This window comes from Equus caballus, chromosome 1, assembly GCF_041296265.1.
Source record: "Equus caballus isolate H_3958 breed thoroughbred chromosome 1, TB-T2T, whole genome shotgun sequence".
Taxonomy (NCBI): Eukaryota; Metazoa; Chordata; class Mammalia; order Perissodactyla; family Equidae; genus Equus; species Equus caballus.
In genome coordinates this window covers 89,087,209-89,112,127 of record NC_091684.1, presented here as the reverse complement: position 1 = coordinate 89,112,127, position 24,919 = coordinate 89,087,209, and the positions used below count along the sequence as shown (strand labels likewise).

At 43.7% G+C, this 24,919-nt stretch overlaps 1 protein-coding gene across 1 annotated transcript in view; it reads left to right on the top strand.

Annotated features, from left to right (window-relative positions):
- The window catches only part of KCNK1 (potassium two pore domain channel subfamily K member 1), a 44,251-nt gene extending 20,030 nt beyond the window's left edge, over window positions 1-24,221 (top strand). The window contains exons 2-3 of the mRNA XM_023647414.2: window positions 15,723-16,118; window positions 19,172-24,221. Of these exons, the coding sequence (XP_023503182.1) occupies window positions 15,723-16,118; window positions 19,172-19,431 (656 nt within the window). The 3' untranslated portion in view covers window positions 19,432-24,221. The remainder of the gene's footprint in view (window positions 1-15,722; window positions 16,119-19,171) is intronic.
- The last annotated feature ends 698 nt before the right edge of the window (window positions 24,222-24,919 follow it).

Sequence of the window (24,919 nt, the reverse complement as noted above, 5' to 3'; positions counted from 1 at the left end):
TGGGGGGCAGTGGTGGGGCATGTAGGTACTAGCTGAAATAGAATGGCTGGGTGGGAGTTCCGTGGTGAGAGAGTGGCCCTCTCACTGTATGCTGACTGGAATTCCTGTCGACATCTGAGTTCATAATTTCCCATTTCCTCCCCCAGTGTACGTTTTCCCTGATGAGCTCCTGCCGTTACTGCAGCACTTGCCTTAGAGTGAGTTCCCGTGGCGCTGCACTTCCCCCCTTGCTGTGCTTCTGTTCCTTATTGTGGCCTCAGACTGTGATACCTGCTGTTCCCTGTTGACATAAGTCAGAAGAGGAGGGATGGAGACCTGGCCTCTTGCACGGGTGTGGGCTGTCCACTGGGTCTCAGATCAGTTTGGGGGGCGTAGCCAAAACTGTTGCACCCCTCCCTCCCCACTGCGTGGCTGTGATGTGCCTGAATCCATATATACCACAGCTAGCATCATCTCCAGACAGGGCGTCATTTAAGTCCGCCTCAACCCCCCGGGCATGCTCAGCATCGAGTATTTAGTCTGTGGAGGGAAAGTATCGTAAGACAAAGTCACCCGCGCTGCCACAGTCCGGGAAGAGCAGTTGCAGTTCACATTTCTTTACAGTAAAACTGCTACCCATCTCAGGGGTTTCATGGTGTTTCCTAAACAGATACCCTACTAATTCCTATAGTCCACAAATATTTATTAAGTGCACCCTGCTGGCCAAGCAGCTTTTCTGGGCACTTAGCCATACAGCAGTAAAGACGAAAAACAAGTTCCTGTCTCCATTTGAGTTGGGGAGGCAGTCAGCATGTAACTAAATAAGATGGCGTTTGGTGCCACAGGGAACTGAGGTGGGGTAGTGGGCTTCAGAGTGATTGGGAGGATGGGGCTACTTGAGAGAGGGTGACCTGGAAGCCTTCTCTTGAGGCAGTGACATTGGTCTGAGACTTGAATGAAGAGAAGGTATCAGTCTTCTGAAGACTGAGTGGAGAAGACTTCGAAGCAGGGAGAGAGCGAGTGCAAAGGCACCGAGGAAGGAACTTGGACTTTTTGAAAGGTAGACAGAAGGCCAGTGTCTCCAGAGGGTAGTATGTGAGGGGGATAGGAGCAAGAACTTTGGTCAAAGAAGTAGTCAGGGGCCAGATGCTGTAGAGTCCCATAAACCAAGCAAGGAATTTAAGATTACAGTAGACTTGTAATGAAAAGTCATTGGATGATTTTCATCTAAGGAGTGATATGTTATAATTTTCATTATTAAAGGATAACCCTATGGTATTATAATGGTTGAGTGGTGGCCCCCCAAATTTATGTTCATATCCTAACTGCTGGAACCTGTAAATGTGACCTTACTTGGAAAAAGAGTCCTTGCAGATGTAATTAAGTTAAGGATCTCCCGATGAGATCATCTGGATTATCTGGATGGGCTGTAAATCCACTGACAGTCGGGGAGGCCATGTGGAGATGGACCAGAGATTGGAATTATGCAGCCACAAGCCAAGGAAGCCACCTTCCCTGAAGCCGGGAGCCACCAGAAGCTGGAGGAGGCAAGGAAGATTCTTGCCTAGAGCCTTTGGAGGGTGTGCGGCCTGGTGACATGCTGATTTCAGACTTCTGGCCCCCAGAACTGTGAGACAATACATTTCTGTTGTTTTAAGCCACGAAGTTGGTGGTAATTTATTACAGCAGCCACAGGAAACTAATGCAAGTGTCTCAGAGACTTGGCGTACATTAGAGGGTGGAGGAGTGGGATCGTGGGGACAAAGTGGGAGGCTGGTAAAGTAATCCAGGAGAAAAATCATGTGGCTTGGATCAACAGCAGTGAAAATGATGAGAAGTGCCTTGATTTAGAATATATTTTGGAAGTAGAACCAATAGGATTTCTTGATAGATTAGATGTTGGGGACAAGGGAAATAAGAATTTTTTTTAAATCTACTTGATATTTGGCCTAAAGAACTAAACAGATGCTAATACTGTTACCTGACATGATAAAGACCAAGGGAGGGGCAAATTTGAGCTGAGGTTTTCAGGGTGAGAGGTGATGGTGGGGGCAGAGGTGGTCCTGAGCATGAGATAATCAAGAAAGGTTTTGTGGACATGCTAATTTTGAGATGCCTGTGTCACAACAAGATGGGATTTTGAATAGGATGTTAGGTATGAATTTGGAGCTTGGAAAAGAGGGGAGGGCGAGTAAATTTGGGAGTCATTAGTATATAGATCAGTGGTTTTCAACCTGAGCTGGACATTGGAGTCTCTGGGGGAGCTTTGCAAAAGAAGAGATACCAACACCTGCACTCCGTCCGGGACCAATTGAAATGGACTCTCTAAGGTATTTAAGAACTCCCCAGGTGAGTCTGGTGTGCAGCCAGAGTTGAAGAACTGCAGGTGTTAAGATGGTGTTTACAGCCATGGGGCTAGATGCCGGCACCCAGGACGGAGCTGCCTAAAAGACGCGATGCTGCTAACAAGCAGGCTGGATTCCAGTCCTCCTCTACTCTCAGAGTGGCTGCACTTTTGGGGTTGGCACCATGTTTCCCTTTTCGTGGGCCATGAGGTGAAAGAGAGAGGAAAGTGGGTGAGTGCAGATGGAGTAGAATCGAGTGCTGAGTCCTGGAGGGCTCCAATATGATGGGCTCACCAAGGAGGAAGAACCAGCGAAGGCAATTAAAAAGGATTCATGAGCTGGGAGACAGCAAACGAGAGTGAGGTGTGTCTGAAGCTAACAGAAGAAAGTGTTTCACGAAGGACGACGAGTCGGTTTGGTCTGGTGGTGCTTAGAAGTTGAGAAGCGTGAGGATAGAATTGATAGGGGATCTCACAAGCTGGAAGCCTTTGGTGACCTTGGGACGACAGACCTCTTTCAACAGTGGTTTGCGTGGAAGCTCGTGTCGGACCAGGTGCAGGGAAGTACGTTTTGGGCCCATAGATCGTCCCACCAAACTCGGAGCAGTGAGGGGGCCTCTGATGGGTGCATTGCTCCCGTTTTGCCCTCTTAAAATCCGGCATCTCTGTGAGTTAGAAGATTTTATTCAGAGTGGCTTTGTTGAACCAAATATTTAATCTTTTGGAATGTGGTACCTGAATCCCCTTATTAATGTGTCAGTTTTATAAACGGTTGTCATCTGTGCCTCTGTTCCTTTAATTTAAATCTTTTTAATATGACTTGGTTACAGATGAAATCCTCCTGGTGTTTCCCTGGGTCCCTGATTGTTTAGCTTCTGCCCATCGCTTCTCTTGAGCGAGCTTGCTCTAGCGTGATGGAGCACAGCTGCTTCCGATGTGGGTGGAAACAGTGTTGTCAGCCTCATCGCCTTGGTACACAGTGGAGGCTCAGCAGACGTTGGTTGAAACTTGGGGCTCAAATAACCCTACAGCAGACACCACAACCGCTCTGCGGGGGAGCAAGGCGAGCATTGTTGTGAGGTCCCTTGGGAAGAGCGGACCCAAGCCGCCATCTTGGATTGGAAAGTTTCTACCCTTTATGGTCCCCACCCTCGCCACCCTGGTCCTCTTCTGTGCAGCCCTCCTGCTCCTACTCAGGCCTATAAGCACAGGTGCCACAGTGCTGAACAGGACAACTGCCTTGCCTTTGGGGTTTGGGCTACAAATACTCCATTCTACTGGCACCCTGCTCTCGAATAATCCCTGTTGCACCATGGTAGTTCCATAGGATGGTGGAAGTCAGGCCCAGCATGTGTGTGGGGAGCTGGTTGTAGCTGACTGTGGTTCCTACAGGCTTAGAGGAAGAGCATTTTCTGGAACACTGCACATCAGTGACAGCTTGGCAGACCAGCAGGTGCTCCCTGGACTGCACCACTCCAGCCTGGCAGGTGACCTGGGCTCCTCTGAGAATTCTGTCCCACGTACAGGACAGATAGCTGATTTGCTCTAAATCCCTGGAAATTATCAAGGAAACTCCAGAATTACTCTCTCTCTCCAGTCAGCCCCTGTACTTCTGAGTTGCCTATGACCTGGGATTTGGGGTCCTCCAAGGACAAACTGAGGTTTTAACTCATCTGTCCGAGGAGACGATAGACTTGTTACAGATTTGGAAGGCTTTAAAGTGATCGGTCACATTTGGTTGTCCCTTGGTGTTTGTAAGTGCCACCCCTCTGTGTTATAATTTATCTTCTGTTTATGTAGTAAGTATACTCTTAATTCTGTCTGTACAAAAGGATTTTAAGGAGTAAAGAAAATCTAGACCTTTCTCCTAGAGGTTGTCTAATGAAAAACTGTGTTTTTACATGCACATTTTAAAGCCTTAACTTTTTTATTTGTTGTTATATGGTATTTTCAAATGTATATAAAATGAGAGAGAATTGTATAATGAGTACTTCATGTACCCACAAGCCAGCTGTCAACACCCTGAATCTTGGCATTCTTGTCTCATCCATCCCACACACCTCCCCCACCTTCTTTTTATTTTTTCTGGCATATTGTATTAGTACATTTTCGCAAGGTGATGCTGTGGTGACAGGGCCCTAAAATCTCTGGCTTACCACAACAGCTCCATGTCCCTTGTGAGTACAAGTGGCTCTGCTCCTCACCTTAGACTCTGGGACCAAGGCAGAAAGATGGGCCTCTACTTGTGGAAGACCCCGCTCACGGTTGTTTCTGAAGGGGATCCTGCACCAATCTGGCCATAACTGAGAGCCAGGAGAAGCAAGATTTCCTAGAAGGAAAAGTCTATCAGCATTGTCAGACACTTAGGAGAAGAAAAAAGGCGTATTTTTCTTAGATAGTGTAGCATTCCTATCAATTAATCTGTGCTCTAGGGGCAGGGAGTTCACATTTGAAGTTCCCTAATCAGGAATATATATTCCAGGGAAAGTGAGGTAGCATTGGAAAGACCCTAAGTAGGAATCCACTCTCCCAAGGATGTCTCGGCAAGTGCCTGAATGTCTAGATTAGAGAGTCCGTTAATTAGCGTAAGGAGTAATAGAAGTGTTTTTCATTGGTAAGATGGATGGCTTCCAAGTTATGTAGATTGACTAGAGATGTTGTTCATCTGCTCTTGCATGAAGGAGTACAAAATCTTTGTGAACCCAACAAATGGATATCCTTCACTATGGTATTCTAAGTCTACGACTCTGACCTGTTCCGTGTTCTGCCACCTAATGAAGGATCCTGAGGATTCTGTTGTCTGATTTGACCAGAAGGTAGTTGAAATCTGGCTTCTAGAATCGTGTTACATCTGCCTCCACCAAACCTTTCAAGTAACTACTTGTTCCAGTGCCCAAAGGAGAGAGAGCTTGAACTTCGCTGAGCTTACAGTGGGTTGTGTGACTATTTTGTCCCTCTTCGTTGTGATATACCACATAGTAGAGAATTTATAGGAGGGGACGTACAGTTCTTACCTACCTTTAATCATCGGGATCCCCTGGTATCTACCTATAGGAATGGGACTGTGGTGAATGGCCGCCATATTGGGTCACTTTACAATGAAGGGAGTGAGAACTTGAGAAAGAGACTTTGGATTTTTCTGTTCTGGGATTGGGTGGTCATTAGTGTCCTCCCAAAGTACAGAGCAGCCACAAAGTTCCTATATATCAGATTGTTCTGTAAGTTCTGTTGTTAACCACCAATGTGGAAGATGTCTTGAAGGACATGGGGAAAATTAAAATGTGTGCAGAGAACAGAGGCAAGAATACAGGCAACTTCTAGCTAGTATGCCTACGATGAGTGTGGCCAATCTGAAAGAATGTACATATTGACTAGATAATTCAATTAGTTTTATCTTTCGGCGTCAGTAGAAGAGCTCACCTTCTCTGTATTTCGTATGTACCAGCATCTGTGCTAATTGCTCTACGTGGATTATTTTGTGAAATCCTCATAACATCTCCATGAGGGAGGAAGTATTATTCATATTTGACAAATGAGGAAATTAGGACCTAAAGTTTCTCAGGGCCATACAGCTAGTACTGTGCAGAGCCAGGATTCAAATTTAGAAAATCAGATTCCCCAGCCTGTGCCCCTCAGCACCACCTTTAGTTTACAGGGGTGACATTGCACAGGACCTTTTTGGTTTGCACCTTCCTCCCTGTGTTCTCAAGGTTCAAGAACCTCAAAGTCTTTAAAATCTAACGGAAAAGAGAAAAAAATGTTTATTCCAGGAACCTCTGCTCCAAAAGGTGCAGAGATTTTCCCACCCAGGTGAAGGGGACACTTATGTTTTCCTCCCAGAGTCACCAGAAGCCTTGGGACATCACTATTTTGAGTCCTTGTAAAGGGAAGAGTGGAGATGTGGTTTGATTCAGCAGGTGCCCAGGGCTCCCCCATCCTTTTACACAATATGAGAGTTGAGGACCACTTTGACTTCTAGTCTGGAGTTAAGCTTTGAGCCAAGCAAGATCTGTACTGATGATCTTCAAGGGTAGGGGGTGGAAATTCAGCATCAAGTAAATGGTGTGTTTTCTCCTTGTCGTCCAGCATTTTTTCCATTACCTTTAGAGCCTGTCTTTCACAGGGCAGGTGCCCAACGGTCCCCAGGGGAAAAGACGCTGGAATGCGTAGTAGTCTGCACAGCATCCATGCCCGGGGGAAAATGCCTACAGCCTGAACTTGAAAACCCTGCTCTGAAAGCACATCCCTGGGAAGCCTTTACACTAGAATCAGTTTTAAGCCTCAGGGAAGTGATGGCTGCAGGATAATTGTGTCAAACCTGAAGGCAAACCTAAGGGAAGGTGGCAGGTGGAGGAAGCGGTGCTTTGGTTAACAGATCAGGAAGCCTAGTTTAAAATATTGGGGCTTTGGGAAAAACCAGACTGTTGTTCTGTGGCTTTCTTCAGCCTTTCTTCACTGTGTTGTGCTGTTGTCACAGTTTCTAAGAAAAGGTCAAGGATGAGTGAAAGGGGAAAATAAATAATAAAAGATAGGCTAGAATGTAACGTGTGATTCCACAGCAGTGCCATCTTCCACAATAATCAGGCTTCAGGTCAGGGTTCTAATTGTCTCTTAGATTGTCCCAGGGCTGGAAAGGGGTGGATCTGTGTGTGACAGACACACATGTGGGAGCATGGGCACCTGCAGGTGGGCTGACCCCTAGACAAGGGGTGGAAGGGAGTGCTGCCTGCCGAGGGCATGACAGCAGCAGCTGGTGTGAGAACGACAGAGCCTGTGGATGGCAGTGCCTCTGCCACAGGCTGCTAATACATACAAGAGCTCTACGTGGACCGTGTTCACCACGAGGCTGTATAAACCCTCTTATTCCTATTTTCATGGGATGGGACCAGGTAGACCGGGGATGACCTGGACATTTCATCTAGGTTAGGTTAAAGATGAACAAAGGTATGAGTAATCCTGGGAGTAACCCCAAGGCAAAGGCAACAGTGAGTCAGCAACAGATTGGCCAAGTGGAAGTCTCAGGTCCAGCGAAGGGTCAGGACAAGTCAGTACACCGCCCAGTTAGCCTAGCCCTCACCTAGGGCCAGCAGAGCATCGGGCCTGGCTGAGTTTCTGGGACTCCCAGCCTGGGAGAGCCCAGCCTGCCCTCTCTCTCAGAGTCTTCCTTTCTTTGGAAACACCCAGGGCTTTCTCCAGCTTTTGTTTCCCACATAGTTGACCATCACACCTCTTCTATTTTCCCTTGTTCCTCCTCACTCTATGGCCAGATTTAAAAGATGGGTAAACACATGGTTCAAATCTCGCCTCCCTCATGCACTTGCTGTTAGAGCTTCGGTGAACTATTTAATCACATAGTCTCTTTTTTCTGTGAAATAGAGATCTGCGTGCTTATCTCAAAGAGCTGACATGGAGATTAAAGGAGCTGATGCTTATAAAGCACACCGCCCAGGGCCCGGGTCATAACACACCTTACATTCATTTCTCTTTGGAACAGTCTTCCCAGGTCTGCAGGGCAAACAAGAGTTAACTTAACAATATGGGATATTTTAAAGATTCTCGGAGTTCAAAGTGTTCTTTTAATTACTCATTGACCATATCCCCTGACTTTTTCTAAATGCTCTCAAGCGCGTCTCCCACTTCCTATATCCGGTACACTGGTTCTTCCTGGGTGGGTGTCTAGAACCAGCTCTTAGGCTTGCCTTTCAGAGTGAGGCTATGGATTTGCTCTCCTTCTGTATTGTGTCTTTTTTCCCCTATACTTTGATGTCTTGGGACTGTCAGCCTACAAAAGCAGAACCCAGTTTAAGAGGCAAAGCATTTATTTGTGATAGAAGAATTGCAATTTAGGGAGCACCGTTTCAGTTAGAAAGCCATAGTGTCCCGCTAGGGAGCAAAAGTCAGGGCTTTGAAAGGCAAAGAAGGAAGGTAGTATTACAAAAATCTTAATCAGAGTTGGAAGCAGAAGCTAGTCTGGGCTTGACTGGATTGACCATTGATTCCGTCCTCAGAAAGTCCACAATCCTTGCTCTTTATGATCAGGATGTCCGTTTTCCTGCTGACTTCTCAAACAATTGCTTGTAAGGCAGTCGTCACTTTGGCCTAGTCCAAGCTTCAAGATGGCAAAGCAGTTTCTCTGGAAAGGCAGCCCGACCCCGTTTTAAAATGGCTCCACTAAAGTGAATTCTGAGAAGGCCTTGCTGATCCTGAAGGCACTGGCCCTCCCAGGGTTAGCCAGTTGCTAGATAAGAAAAGGCGCACCTGTGAGCACGTCTCTCCTGTACAAATCACCCAATATGGGGGCCACACCCCAACCACCCCCTTTATCGCGCTCACTCTCCCAGCTGCCACCATGCTGCCCTGGTGACCCTAGGGCCAGGTGCCAGACACCTAGGGACAGCCCTGTGCCCCAATGCCAGTCCTAAGCCTGTTTACTCTGCCTCGCCTATTTCTTCCTGTAAAAAACCCCAATAAATGTGCCTACTTGGAGTTCTGGGAAAGCTGTACTAAAAATATGAAGTAATTTGGTTATAATCTCATTTGAGGTAGTAGGTCGTGTGCTACCTTTTTCTGCCTCCTGTAACCTGACAAGGGTGTTACATGACAGTGCTCAGTAGATGGTACACTTGAACAAGCTGGCATTTGGGAAGGTGAAGAGATTATGACCTGATTTTTTTCATAGGGAACAGTTATAACTATGATGACTAGCAAAAAATTCCCTTGACCTCTTGGCCATGCTATACTGCTGTAGCATATACAGCATCTTCCTGTACATGATGCTAAATTATAAGTCAGCCATGTGAGTGGCCCTGTTAGCACTTTGACAAAGTTAGGCTCACGCAAGAGGACAAAGTGGATCAGAAGCTAGGCTGTCTGCCAGGTCATCGCCAGCTCAGAGAGAATGGTGGCGAGGAGGACGGGTAGTTTGAGAAAGTTAATTCAACATCCTTACTCCTTTCAGAATTTCAGTTCTATGAAGCAGGGCTTGGTAAGGTGGTTTTGGCTTGTGAGAATATGCAGAGGCTAGTATGAGGAGACATTACAGGGAATACATGTCGTAAAGACTGAGAAACAGTTCTGAAAAGATGAAATAATAAAAAAGAAAAGATCATTATAATTTGAACTCTAGGGATAAAAAAGATGATTCAAGAAACTTAAAAACTACATGGTGGGGCCGGCTCCGTGGCCGAGTGGTTAGGTTCGCGCGCTCCGCTGTGGCGGCCCGGGGTTTGGATCCTGGGCGCGGACATGGCACCGCTCATCAGGCCACGTTGAGGCGGCCTCCCACATCCCACAACTAGAAGGACCTGCAACTAAGATATACAACTGTGTACGGAGTGGGGGTGGGGGGGGTTTGGGGAAATAAAGCAGAAAAAAAAAAGGAAGATTGGCAACAAGTTGTTAGCCCAGGTGCCAATCTTTTAAAAAAAAAAAAAAACTACATGGTAAACAGTGCTAGGGAAAAGAAGACATGTAGAAATGGAACGGTAGGGGTCAGAGTTAGGTGTTATTAGTATGACTAATTTGAAGGGTAAAATGATAAAGTACATGTTTTAGAGTCACAGGAAGTAAACCCTGAAAATCGTTAATGCTTAGAGAGGAAACCATTCATAATAGGAATTCCCAAATTGGTAAAATTGTTTGCTTAAAAATTAAAAGTAGAAAATTAAATTTTTTGATTTGATCATTTGGGCCAATCAACAAGCAGGTAGAACAAAATGAAAGACAACATGTTGCATCAGAATCATCAGAACAGAAGGAGTTGTTTGTACATAAAAGATGATATGCTGACTCCAGAAAGCTAAGAGAGAAATGCTAGTATTGCCAGCAAGCTCTCCATTAAATAAACAAAAACTGTACACATACCAACGTCAGGAGGCCGAGGGAAAGACCCAGGAGGAAATGAGAACCATCAAAGCAAAGGGGCCTTCTCACCTGGAAGTCACAGTGCCACACACTTCTGCCAGAAAACGAGTGCTGTTTGTGCAGTCACCACCCAGGAACTGAGTGTGTGAACCCCTGAGAGTGGCCTCTGCTGGAGCTAGTGGATTGTTAGAGCAATAGAGGAGTTATTCTTAGGTTTCTGCTAATATACTCTCTTTTGAGCTGGAAATTTGCATAGCCCATAAGACTAGAAGGGAGTTGTAGAGGTTGTGACCCATTGTGTTAAACTCTTACCAGTGGCTTGAAGACCTAACCAGGCTGTCTTTCACCTGTTGTTACTAATAGTGAAGAGTTGGAAACGCCGTGAGTGTCCATCAGCTGGGCGAATGGTTAAATAAGCTGAGGTGCTTGCATAGTGTAGAATACTGCATTTAAGGAACAGGTCGATCTTCATGATTCAACGTGTAGCCCTCTCCAGAATATATTGTTCCAAGAACACGTAACAACTGGAGGACAGCAATGCATGTGGTATACTGTGTATGATAAAAACAAAATAATACTGTGTGTTTTTCTGGAAGTATATCCATACAGTATGTATCTAAATGCTTAGAAAAATTTCGGGAACTATCAGCTACAAACTCATAACAATAACCTCGAGAGAGATCTGGAAATGAAGAGGAGACGGACAGTCAAGGGAACTTTTGCTTCATCGATATTCTTTGAAAGCTTACAATGAAAGTATACTTATATATTGAGTAATTGATAATTCTTACAATGTACAATTTTGGTTTAAACTTTTACCTGATATTTATATTAGCCTCTTTGGAATGTAATTCATCCTCGGGGTCCCTAGACTTCTTGTCTTATTTGATTGGTGCCTCTGCAATTTTATATATTTGTTTACAGATAGAGATTTCGTATGGAGTTATCAACATTTAAGTTTAACAGTTAAACAGGAAGATAAGAATTTTATTGGACGTTATTCTATGCTTATATCACTGATGTTAGTTCTTGTCACAGAAACTCTACTTTCCAAGGTCACCACTAATTTGTTACGATTTCATATTTTTCTATCATAATTGAAGGACACTCTGTCTCTTTTTCATCGATGACCCTACCATTTATCATAGTGGTTCATCCATGTGGCTTCTAAACTGAAATTCAAGAATATGGAGCTGACATGGCTTGTGCCCACATTCTCTGGCCCTTGGTAGATTTGGGGCTGACCTACCTCCTGGTACCTTAGAGTTACTCCAGCCTCTGCGTTTACCTGCCATGTCTGTGTGAGAGTTGCACAGTCCTTTGTCACCCCGGAACACTGTTTTCCCTTTCTCCTGTCCTCTCATTCCAGAATCTCGTTGTCTTACGTTCAGCTCCATGGAGCCACAGGGAGGACATGGTTTCTGTTCTTTCAGTGATGGCCAACACTACCACCTTGTCCCTGTGAGCTCCTGGGAAATAATGTTAAGCTTGAGTTGACTTTTGAGGCAACACTGGCCCTTGCATCACATAACATACCTGGGTGGCACAGTGGAGTGATTCTGGGCTCTACTCATTTGTTTGACTTTGAGCAAGTGGTCTAAACTCTCAGAAACTCAGTCTTCTCATTTGTGAAGTAGAAATAATAACTCTAGGATTTGAATCTCATTATTAAGATTCATGATTCTACGTACATTCAGACACACACATACTTGGCAGGAAGCAAGTGGTGGCTGTTTTGATTGGGTGTTTTGAGCTCACCTACCTCCTTTCCAGAACCTCAGTCTCCTCAGACTGATGGATGCATGGCAGGTGCCTCTTGCCTAAGTTATCATTTCTAATTGTTCTTTCACTCTGCTGCCATTTTCAGTTGAAACGCCCATTGCAAAAAGTGCAGGGTGTTCCCATCTATGACATTCAAGCCATTTGCTAGGATCCTCTAGTTTTTAAATGCATTGTGTTAATATGGTGTGTCTCTCAGAGATGGTCACTGTAAGGTAGAGAAACAGGGCAATGTCCTAACTAGGAATGCCATTACCTCTCTCTCTTTGGATGTCAACAAGAAACCATCCATGATTGAGTTGAAGCAATAAGAAGTGTTCAGAAAAGTTTTAAGTGAATGAGACAGTAAAAATTGATGCCAAGGAAAGCATAGACCACTTGCACCTCCCGTGTCTTCTTACCTCTGTTAGTTCTTAGTATCTCTGCCTCCTCCATCACGTATTGAGTGTAGCCCACTTTCAATCTTTGCCCATGTTTCTGCTTGGTCTAGTTTAGACCGCGCTTGAGTCTTCTCTCCCTGGCCCACAAAGGTTCTCTGTCTCCGACCTGAATCAGGAAGACTTAAATACCAGGAAACCAGCAGGTCCATATCCAGTGTGGCATAGCCCCACATTGAATGGTAGCTAGCTTGGGGTCAGGGCTGTTGTGGTTAGAGTAGCCAGGTGGGAAGCCAGATTTCTTAAGGTTCTATCATCAGTACGACCCCCGTATTATACAGATACTCCTACACGCCCCCAGCTGCAGAGTCAGAACAGAAGACTCTGCGGTTGTGGAGGAGGAGGCTAGAAAACAAGAACATTTGTACGTGGGAGTTTCATCTCAGGAGCCTAAATTCTTGAAGTCCGTTTTTTCAGTAGACGTTGTTATGCTCAATCTTTAGGGCCCCAAAAGTATGTGAATAGCCTTAGAAAAATTGAAAGTACACCAAATATGTAAAGTTTATTAATAATTTGCTCAATTCTTCATGGTTTGTAATGGATTTTAGTATGACTATAAGATTTTAAAATATGAGCTTTGCTTTATGGTTTATCTGGGGGTTCAATTGACTGAACTTGAGTAAATTATTCCCCACTTCATTAAAATTCAGTAGTCCTGAAGATTTCCATGTGAAGCATTAAGCTGTCTATTGCAAAAGAATTGCCGTGTACTCAGTACAGGGGCTGGTTTTTCCAATTGGCCTGCACTGAAAGTGTAGAGAATACAAATGAGAGGTAATTTTCATTTACTTTCCATTAACAAAAATTATTTATGCAAACAAGAGAGGAAACTGACTTTCAGTAACGATCTACGTGTTGGCAATTTTTGACCTCTTAGTGGGAACCTATTCCTGGCATAAAAATGCATTAGTGCAGAGAGAGATCCTAGAGTTCAGAATGGTTAATCTCTGTTGCTTGGAGATAACATTTTACTAAAAGGAGATTTAGTTAGCATTCTAATAAAAAGAGCTATTGTCATCGGAGAGTAAAATTTCTATCCTAAAATATTTTAAAACTGGAAGTTTGTTTACTTTTTTCCCTGCTGGAACCGAGAGCAGTCATGTATTGGAACAGATGGTACAGAAGAGGTGGGTGTGAAATAGGTGTGTTACACTTTTAGTGAAGATAAGATAGAAAAATGCTACACAAAGAAAAATAAAATCATGGACTTAAACGCTTTTACGAAGTGCAGCTGATTCAGCTGATCTTAGGTTTCCTCTGCAAAACTCCTGCCAAAGTTGAGCCCATCCCTTGCAATCTCTGCTTGAGCACTGTCGTCTCCGGGTATTTGAGTTACAGGCTCACAACCAAATTTGTGACTCGCCGTCCAGTTGGCTTTGTTACGGTTGAATTAAATTCCATTCAGATTCTATTTCCAGACATCTCTGACCAGTAGAACGTCTTTCCTTAATGCCTAGCTGAAATCGAGGGTCTGATCGTCCCCCGGCTTCTGTGATGTGGGCTGTTTTACTCACAAAGTCTCATTCCTCTATCATATTTTCCTCAAAGTAAATGTTCGCATTTCTCCTGCTTCCTTTTGTTACATAAACACTCTTCCGCATGCTTTCCCCATCCTGCCTGCTATTCTCTGGACACTCTCACTTGTCCGTTTCCCTCTCTAATGGTGCCCAGAAATAGCCGTGGCATTCCAAAAGCAGCTGGGTGTGCGAGGACCAAATGGGTTCAGGAACTGATGCTCAGAACGACAGTTTCTAACCCTTTGAGAGTCTGCGCTCTGGAATATCTCCACAGAAAAATGCACATGTGTGTAGATGTGTATGTTGCATACAATTTCAGTGGACGCCGGGGACTCTCTGCGGCTTATTCAGAAGCTGTGTGCCTCTGGGATGGCGGATTAACCACCCTGCCTGTTGTCTCGAGGCTGTGCATGGAAATAACTGGGGAAGCTTTTCAATGACCGTGTATACCTGGGCCCTACCCCGGAAATTGGCATAAAGCAGAGAATTTGGGGCTCTAACTAAAGGCTTTTCAGAGTTGTTTATTTTAGTTTATTTTTTTGTGAGGAAGATTCACCCTGAGCTAACATCCATTGCTAATCTTCCTCTCTTTTTGCTTGAGGAAGATTAGCCCTGAGCTAAGAGCTGTGCCCATCTTCCTTACTTTGTATGTGGGACACTGCCACAGCATGGCTGTCAAGTGGAGTAGGCCTGCACTCAGGATCTGAACCCATGAACCTGGGCTGCCAAAGCCGAGCACGCTGAACTTTAACCATTCAGCCATGGGCCGCCCCAGGACTTGTTTATTTTTAAGCAGGATGTACTTTAGAAATCAGATTTCGAAACTACTCAATTATAATCACATGTGTTAGGTTTTTTCAGAACCTGATTTTGCAAAGAAATATATTTAGTTGGCTTTTTCCTGAACTGGCTTGTTCAGACATGTCCTTTCAGGATGAAGTGCTCATGAGATTTTAAGAACAGTCCTCTGAGCCTCACGCCCAGCTGGTTCTCCCCTGCTGGCATTTGGATGACAAGTCTGTTGACTGGCTTAATTTGGGAATGAGTCAAACCTGGTGGAAAGTAAAACAACCCTATGTTTTGACCTCTGGCCCTAGTGTATTTTTTTAATGTTTGTTTTGTCGAATTTATGGCACCTTAGAACCTATGGAAATGACAAGGGAAAAAAAGTTATGGTTTCTGAATGGGCCATTTAACCAGATAATTGAGCAAAGTATTTTAAAAGAATTACTCAATCTTGTGACTTGGTGTGCTTTAATCTTCATTTTTCTTCCTCTTTTTTGAGGTCTGCATCTTCATTGAGTCTGCTCCCTCGCTTGTCAGCCTGGTTCTAGCCCCACATCATTATCATTCATCCCAGCAGTAGTCTGTTTTGGACACAAGTGTAGACTAGTGCTTGGATCCTAATGAGGATCCTTGAGAGCAATGGAGGAGGAGACTAGACCAGCCTGGGGGAGAAGGTGTCCTGTGACGAGTTTTCCCTGATGGTCTAAGGTGGTGGGGCGTTAGCTCCTTAACGCACACAACTTCTGTTTCCATCTGACAGTGAATTCAAAACCAGATTCGGATGTGTTGGAAAGAGCTGGTAAGGTTTTATCCAGAGTGGTGGACTTCCCAATTGTATGTCATCCACTGTCGAATTTGATTGCAGGAACAATTATGACAGGCCCTTTAAGTCTCAGACCTAAAGCCTGGGTCTTCTCCCAGGTCTGAGGGGAATAGGCGTGGACAGCAGGCAGTACGTTGTTTAAAAATGTGTTCTGGACTCCTCTCCTCTTCACCTCAGTTCCCTTCTCCTTGCAGGTTATGGCCACACAGTGCCCTTGTCAGACGGGGGCAAGGCCTTCTGCATCATCTACTCGGTCATCGGCATTCCTTTCACCCTCCTGTTCCTGACAGCAGTGGTCCAGCGTGTCACCATCCACGTCACCCGCAGGCCTGTCCTCTACTTCCACGTCCGCTGGGGCTTCTCCAAGCAGATGGTTGCCATCGTTCACGCCGTTCTCCTCGGGTTTGTCACTGTGTCCTGCTTCTTCTTCATTCCGGCAGCTGTGTTCTCCGTTCTGGAGGACGACTGGAACTTCCTCGAATCCTTTTATTTCTGTTTTATTTCCCTGAGCACCATTGGCCTGGGGGATTATGTTCCTGGAGAAGGCTACAATCAAAAGTTCAGAGAGCTCTATAAGATTGGCATCACATGTGAGTACTGAGTTCACAGACTCTGCTCCCCTGGCCTCTGTGCTGCCATTCCGAGCCCTGCCTCGCCTACTGATGAATGGTCACTTATGAAAGCCCTGATTGCTTTTTCACTGATAAGTTTCCAGTGTTGCCACTTTCCCATAATATTTCACTTCATCCTGATTCCCTTCAAAACTCTTTATGCAGAAATCTTATTTTTAGGAGTTATGTTTCCCAGGCGCCTTAAAATTACTGATCAATTTCTTACTAATCGTGTAATAGGCATTATAAATTACAGTGTAAAAATGCGCCACACAGAATATGCTTGATAACCAAATGGTAGTAAAACAAAAGTTGAGGAAAAACTTCAAGGACTCAAAAAAGAGAAAGGTGCTCTACTTTATTAACTATTTTAAGCTCAGAAAACTAGGGCTAGGATGTAGCCTGTCTGTCGGTCATGTTCTTCAATTTGCCAGGAACATCTTAAGACAGGTGCGTATCTCATTTGTCCATCTAGTTCTCTCTCAGTGAATCTCGTTCTTTCTCAGTGAAGTTAGGATATGTTACCCGTTTTCAGAATTTTAGATGTGGAAAATCGCCATTAAAATTCAGATGGCCAGTGATTGATAGTTTTTAAATGGTTTTAAAAAATTTAATATGCTATCATGGAAAACGTAGTAATCCATTTTCAAGCAACTATTTATTTTTGTGTGTCTTTCTGCTGTCTTTTCAAGATACGTAGAATGCATCATAATGTCCATATAGTTTTTATTTCTGCCTTTTCAAGAATTTTTCAAGACTCACGTCATGTCTGGGAAATCATAGTAGATACTCAGGCAGGTCAGATACCCTCTCCTGGCCCTGTCTGTTAGTCTTAACCTGACAAAATGCTCAGTTGAACTATGTGTATTTTAATGTTTCTGTTAAACCATGGGCTCCCCCAGAGCAAAGACTTCACTCATAAACCCCCAATGCTCAATAAATAGTTACCAAATGGTTACAGGGATCATTTCACATTTCTTCCAGTTACCATAATTTTTTTTTTTTTTTTTTGAGGAAGATTAGCCCTGAGGTAACATCTGCTGCCAATCCTCCTCTTTTTGCTGAGGAAGACTGGCCCTGAGCTAACATCTGTGCCCATCTTCCTCTAGTTTATATGTGGGATGCCCACCACTGCATGGCTTGTCAAGCAGTTCCATTCCGCACCCGGGATCCAAGCTGGCAAACTGCGGGCCGCCGAGAAGCAGAACGTGCGCACTTAACCGCGGCACCACCGGGCTGGCCCCACCCACCATAATTATTTTTAATGTCCCCATGTTTCACCAGGTGGCTGTGCCATAATCTAACTATGCCTCTATTGTTGAATATTTAGTTTGCTTCCAATTTGAGGCCATTATAAAGTGCACTGCAGTAAATGTTTTTGAATATTTCTACTTTTCCTACTTTGCTATCTTTCCAAGAAGTGGGATTGCTGACCCAAAGTGAATATGCCTTTTTGTGACTCACAGAACATATTGACCCGTGGCTTTCCAAATGGCATTGTGAGTTACACCATCGCCAGAATCATCTCAGCATAGCAGTTTCCACACTCATGGGGTGGTGGGCCAGTAGCATTAGAGGTGTTTTTTGCGAATTTGATAGCACAGATAAATGTTATCTTAACTTTCTTCCCATGTATTGGGTAAAGTGCTGCTTTCTTATTTTAATTGAATGTCTTCATGACTTGCAGAAGTTGACTGGGTTTCTGTAACTGTGTTGTTGCTAGCTCTGCTTTTCCTCTTATGTTGTCTTCTCATAAATTTTGCCCAACAGTTTAACTTCCTCAATTTTTCATATAATACTGAATCCTTGCAGAGCATTTTAACACTTGTTAAAATGTGAATCATGATTCGTTAGGCAATCTACATAGCGTATATGCAAATGAATGTTCCCAAGCTCTATATTACGTTGTGGATAGGATTCAGTCCCACAGCTTTTGCCTGAAACCCCATGGATATTTTTGTCAGCACTCAGGAGATTGACTAAATAATGAGTAAAGGAAAAGGAAAGGATTTGCCAATTAATCTAACAATGTCATTGCTGTTTCTTAAATATACTATATTATTATTGAAACCTAATAACCAAATTCTCAAGATTCTAGAACTGTGTCACTTTGCATTCTTGAGATAATCAGCCTTCTTATTCCCATTCTGCCACTTCTAGCTTTCCTAGTTCATTTATTTCCTGAAAATCTTCCCCAAACATTTTTCCACTGGGACATGAAATTGGGATTTTTGTTATTCTTACAAGTTTTCACTTTCATTTCTCTGTTCCTTTCCATAATGATTTTTTTTCCTCGAAACTGATTTTAAACATGTTGGAACTGACAAAATTACCATTTTCCCATCACAGATTCCAAGGAATAGCACTTTACCTGAAGCAACAGGTTCTCTTTTGTTTTGGAATAAGAAGAATGAACGGTCCATGGGCCAAAATAAATGACTGTCACATAACGGAAAGCTTAGTTTGCTACTGCATCTCAGTGGAAGTGTAAATAGCTGCACACAGAGGCCTTTTTAGTATCTACATCAATTCTTAAAGATATTTTTCTCTAGCTTAAACTGTAATTTCTATTGCTAAGCTTCTTATTCTGTAGGGAAATAATGATACAAGCATTGAGTGCTTAGAAAGGTGTCAATCTTGGTTCTGAGCACTCATAATAAATCAAAAACTCTTCTAGAATGTCACTGGCTTTTTGAGAGCCACTGATTATAAAGTGGGGGTGGGGAGCCCTCTCCTCAAAGGTGCCCCTGGGGTGAGTACAGTCTGTTCTCTCTTTAACAATGCCACTTCAGCCTCAACTTTTTTTTTTCCCCCAAAACTTGCATTGTGTGATTCTGAATAATCCAAATTTGTAGAAGCATAAGTCATTCTTCATTTTTCTCTGCATTGTCCTACTTTGAGCCACGGAATTCAAAAGGTTCCTAGAAATTAGAAAAGTGACAATGAATTTATTCATCAACAGACTCTGTGTGTCGTTACTTGACTTACCCGTGACTAGGTCCCGCTGAGACGCTGTCATTTTTCTCGCACAGGTTACCTGCTGCTTGGCCTTATCGCCATGTTGGTCGTTTTGGAAACCTTCTGTGAACTCCACGAGCTGAAAAAATTCCGGAAAATGTTCTACGTGAAGAAGGACAAGGACGAGGACCAGGTGCACATCATCGAGCACGACCAGCTGTCCTTCTCCTCCATCACGGACCAGGCAGCCAGCATGAAAGAGGAGCAGAAGCAGCACGAGCCCTTCGTGGCCGCGCAGTCATCTGCCTACCCCGACGGCTCTGTGGACCATTAAGCTTAGGCCTCTGCTGCGTTGTCTTAGAGCACAGGGTCAGAGCAGTGCCCAAGAGCCTCCATTTGTTCATTTTTATGAGAATGTTAAAGCCAAGATGATATTTTAATGAATACTTACTCTTTGCAATATTTAAAAAAAAAAAGAACAAACAAGAGATGGAACAAAGGAAGATTTTACTGTGGAGGATGGTTTACTATCTGAGGAAGTGGGAAATGTACCTGTAATTCACATGCAACAGAATTGTCTAGACTTTGCTAATAGTTGACGAATACTTGACGCAGTGTGCTGCTGTGGAGAGAAGCAGATTTTATACTTTTAATTGGGGTCTTTGGGATTTGCATTTCAATTTAGCTGATGGCTAAATAGCAACATTTATATTTAAAAGCAAAAAAAAAGCATAGAGATGTGTTTTATAAATAAGTTTATGTGTCCTGGTTTGCATGTGCCCATCCAAAATCATTATTTTTGTAGAATCTAAGTTAAACCTACTATTTATAATGAATAGGTACCATTAACTGTGTACATATAAAGTATAAATATGTTTATATCTTGTACATAGGGTTTAGGTCCTCAGATCCCAGTATACTTCTTAAGCCAAGATTGTAGATATTTTTTCTTCTGATTTCTCTTTATACTAAAGAATCGAGAGTTGCTGCAATAAAGTAAGGGGGATAATACACTTAGGAGTGAATTACTATAGTATTCTGCGACGGTAGATGTTTCTACCCTCTTGTAATAATAGTATGATTGCTGATCTCTAAAATGTTCGTAAGCATTTCTCTGGAGGTAAACAGGTAATGAAGAATATGGTTTGTAAAAAAAAGTTCAGATATTTTGTTTTGAAAGTACCTTGTGATTTGCAGTCGCCTAGTACTAAAGCACAGAACACACACTCAGAAGCCCCAGATGAACAGATTCTGTCAAGTTAATCTGAGAAGTTTTTAATTTATAAGCTGAAATAAATAAAAAATCCTAGCTGGTTGCAATCTTATGCTTTAATATGTCAAGAAAAATCTTCTTCCATACAGATAATATGTATGCTCTCCTTTATAGAAACCGTAAAGGCAACATTTAAATGATGTACACAGGACACTCTTAAGAATTCTAGAAGAGAAAATTAGAGAGAGCCTGCGTCATAACTAACTCCCTGACCGCTGGTGCGTCTCATCCCCCCGGGGAGCTGCCCAGCAACTGGTGCTTCAGGTGCTGGTAAAAATCAGCGCATGAAATCCCGTCTTGTCTCAGAACAGCAAAACCACGAGAAGGAATTACCTTGATTCCATAGCCCCCGTGCCACTCCATAGCTCCTGGGATGGGGAACTGTCGTCAGCAGATCCTCTCCAACGTTTAGTTGCAAACGTGTCGTTCTGTTCCTCGGAGTCTGGGTTATGCTGCCCTGCCAGCACGTTTCTCTCAGCATTCAGGGTGGAAGACCGCTCTCTTGCAGGCTAGGTAGTTGGTCCAGGAGTGGAATAGAGACTCCTTAGAGAATAGGGACATGCATCAGGGACACGATTGGGTCTGCAAGTTCACAGTGGTTGTGATGTTCGGTATGGTGCAGAAGTGCTGAAGAGCATAAATCACAGAGATGGTGGATTACACCAGGGGAGTGGCATTATGTTTTATTCAGTGCAGGAACAATATGACTGGTGTGCCACCACTGCTTGACTCTAATATGGGAGGGGAGTGCGGGATACAGAAAATGAGGAAGAACATAAAGGGAAAATTCTGAATCAGGATGTTATTTATAAGTGATGGCGAGAGGTACTTAATTTTCAAAGCTTTTATGAATCTCCAGAGACTACACTAAACCTTAATGTCCTTCAAATTGTTTTTGTTGTTGTTTTTGTTTTTTTTTTTCCTGAGGAAGATTCACCCTGAGCTAACATCTGTTGCCAGTCTTTCTCCTTTTCTGCTTTAAGGAAGATTAGCTCTGAGCTAACATCTGTGCCAATCTTCCTCTATTTTGTATGTGGGTCTCCACCACAGCATGGCTAATGAGTGGTGTAGGTCCTTGCCTGGGCTCCAAACCCGCGAATCCGGGCCACCAAAGTAGAGCGTGTCAAACTTAACCACTATGCCACAGGGCCGGCCCCTGTTTTTGTTGTTTTTATGTGAAAGGTGACGTACAGAAATTGGAGCAAGGTTTCCCTCCTGCACCCTGTCAGATACAAAATGTAAAGGGGAGTATCTGCCCTGGACTTGCTTTTTGTCATTGGCTGATGGACAGATGCTGCGCTGCAGTCCTGAGGGAGGGGTAAGCTGTGTCAAGCAGAGAACAGAGGCGGGGTCCACAGTGGGGATGGCCAGGAAGCAGGAAGCAGGGCAGCGCGGCTGTGCCAGAAGCAGCTGTGCCAGAACTGACCTAGGAGCCTTCTAGTTGGAGGTGAGTGCAAAGTTGGAGGTGAAAGTGAATGCTGGAGAAGAGGATTTTGAGTGATGAGTATAAGCTGTAGGATTCGACTCTTGGGCAGGAGTGTTCTAGTTAAGAATCCTGATGAATGCCCCCAGGATGAAAAGCAGCAGAAATCGTTGTCCCTCGAGGGGAGTACGACCGTGAGTGGATTGAAAGTCCACGTGTCCAGCTGGGATGCTGATATGGGGCCAGCAGATGCGCTCAATGTGAGGGGAGAACAGTTTCTCAGAGGAAGGGTTCTCAAGCTCCCGGAAAGGATAGGGGCCGCCTCCAAAAGAACCTGACAGAGGAAATCCATGGGACAAAGTTTGGTCCAGGCAACTCCATTTATGAGACTCTGGTCTCTCTCTACACTAATCATGCCCCTAAGAGATCTAAAAAAGGGTTTGTTCCAAAGTTGAAGAGGATGATGAGTGCGAGGAAAAAGGGAACATTTTCTGAACATAAATACAGTGTGACTTCAGGAAAAAATGGGAATGATTAGATTACTAAGACATAGGATCACTTTTTCTCACCTGGAAAACAGTCATGCTCATATTTTCTACAAACCAGCCTGTGTGCCTTTTGGGAAATGAATGAGGAAATGTTTACACACCTGGAGATGTCTAGATAACTGAAATAGTCAATGCAAAACTGTTTTAACCCTTTAAAGTTATCAGTCGTACACTGGCGTCTTACTAAAACCAGCTAATGCTTGCTTCAAATGAGAGTTCATTTAAAGTAGCACAATTATGCAGAGCTCCTGGGTTCTGTGGCGTGATGCATCCATTCTGTGATTCAGTGTCAAACCCCCAAGCTGAGGAGAGCCGTGATAAATGCTGACATCTTCAACTCAGGAAGGCAGTCCTTTCTGGGACATAGTTTCAGAAATGAGTACATGGTCAGATCATCCCTTGGCAAATTTAGAAATAAAACTTCCTTGGAAAGCTGAAATTGAAATAATACAGCATTTAGCATTTACTTTGACTATGCCCTGTAAAATTTTAAATCTGTCTGTTTAGTACCTTTAAAGTTTTCCCTATAGTGATGTATTATTTATTTATTATTATTTTTTTTTTTTTTTGAGGACGATTAGCCTTGAGCTAACTGCTGCCAATCCTCCTCTTTTTGCTGAGGAAGACTGGCCCTGAGCTAACATCCGTGCCCGTCTTCCTCTACTTTATATGTGGGACGCCTGCCGCAGCACGGGTGCCAAGCTGTGCCATGTCCACACCCAGGATCCAAACTGGCAAACCCTGGGCTGCCGAAGCAGAATGTGCACACTTAACCGCTGCGTCACCCACCTGACCCCCCCATATATAAGTGATGTATTATTTTCCGAAAGTTTTACTTTATGAAAATTTGGTACATCCAAGCCTTTCGTATGAAACAAAACATGAAATTGCTGAAGACCATTTTCCTAACACCTCATTTACCTAATAGGTGCTGTCAGGCAACCTCAGCTTTCTAAAACACAGCCAGGAACCCAGAAATAGATAAGTACGCTTTTAAGTATTTTTCACAACCTGGCAGTAAAGCACATTTAATAAGAAGGAAGCCCCCTCTTTGTTCCACTTAGCTTACTTTGCACATAGTTCTAATAAAATCACTCCGCTGGTTTCCCAACCCACAGCAAATAAAGGAGAGCATTGCTACCCAAGAGTTCTCAAATTTTGAGTTAGCAGATTTTTCATGTTGTAATTTTCAGTGGCAAAAGTAAAAAAATTAAAATTAAAGGTCCCAGCATACAAGTTGTCAATAATTACTTCCAGTTGCGTAGGCAGCCCGAAGTCAGCACTGTCTCTCCGCTCCCATGAAAGCATCGACAGCTCCTGCACCATCCTCTTGGCCTTCTGTGCCACTCAGCATCTGAGAAGAAGAGTTTACTGCCCGGCCACTCTTGTATACTTAGAAAAAATGGTCACATGCTCCAGGAACATGACTAATTCTCATTGATAGCAGGTTTTATCCATTCTAAGCCAAATGGCAGGACATACTCAGGTCAAAGTGGTTGTAAAAGTATGAATACTCACTTGTGGCAAAAATGGATTTTTCACGTTGGTAGAAATTTGCCAGGCCGTCTGTGTGTGGATCCGAGTGCGCTGTGCCACCCTCTTTGAGAACCAGGTGTTAGCTGCTAGTAAGTACACTGAGCAGAGCAGCCAGTGCTGCTGAGAGCCTGACGTGGAAGACCCAAATTACGGACAAAAGAACTGCCTTCTGGAGCCCTCACAGGCAGGGGCAAAGAGCCCCCAGGCCAGCACAGTATTTCTTTTGATGTGATTTCAATAACACAATTTTAATAACTATGTTAAACTATGTTTAATATACTCTGTTTAAGCAGGTAAACTAAGATGTATTTCCATACAAAATAATTAAAATTTGTTTTAAGAGGCTTGCTTTTCCGTTGTCTAGAAAAGTCACTTAGACGAAGCGTCTCATTTTTCACCATGGGAAGGTATAGATAGTCTTGCTGTCATGTACACGTGAAGGTGACTTTACTGCTAAAATCTTCTGTAAATTAAATATTGATATTATTTACTTTTACTTGAAGAAATTAGCTGAGTTTTGAGGGGTTTTTCATCCTCTTGCTGCCATTATTTGTATAAATTATATATATGCATTTTTTAAAGATTTTATTTTTTTCCTTTTTCTCCCCAAAACCCCCCTGTACATAGTTGTATATTCTTAGTTGTGGGTCCCTCCAGTTGTAACATGTGGGACGCCGCCTCAGCGTGACTCCATGAGCAGTGCCATGTCTGTGCGTAGGATTCGAACCGACGAAGCACTGCGCCGCCTGCAGCGGAGCGAGAACTTAACCACTCGGCCACGGGGCTGGCCCCTATATATATATATGCATTTTTTCATGCATATAACTCAACACTTAATCTCCATTTCTAAGCAGGGGCTGGAAACCCATAGCCCATTAGCCATGAGAAAAGAGATTTAACCTTCCTGTGAGTTCACAGGTGCTTGGAGGTATCACAATAATTTATCTGAAACTCCTGCATTGCTTTGTTGTTGCTCTGGGTGAACAGTGTTACTTTGATTGCCGGTTCCTGTGGGAGAAGCGCCCTTCTATATGTGTCCACA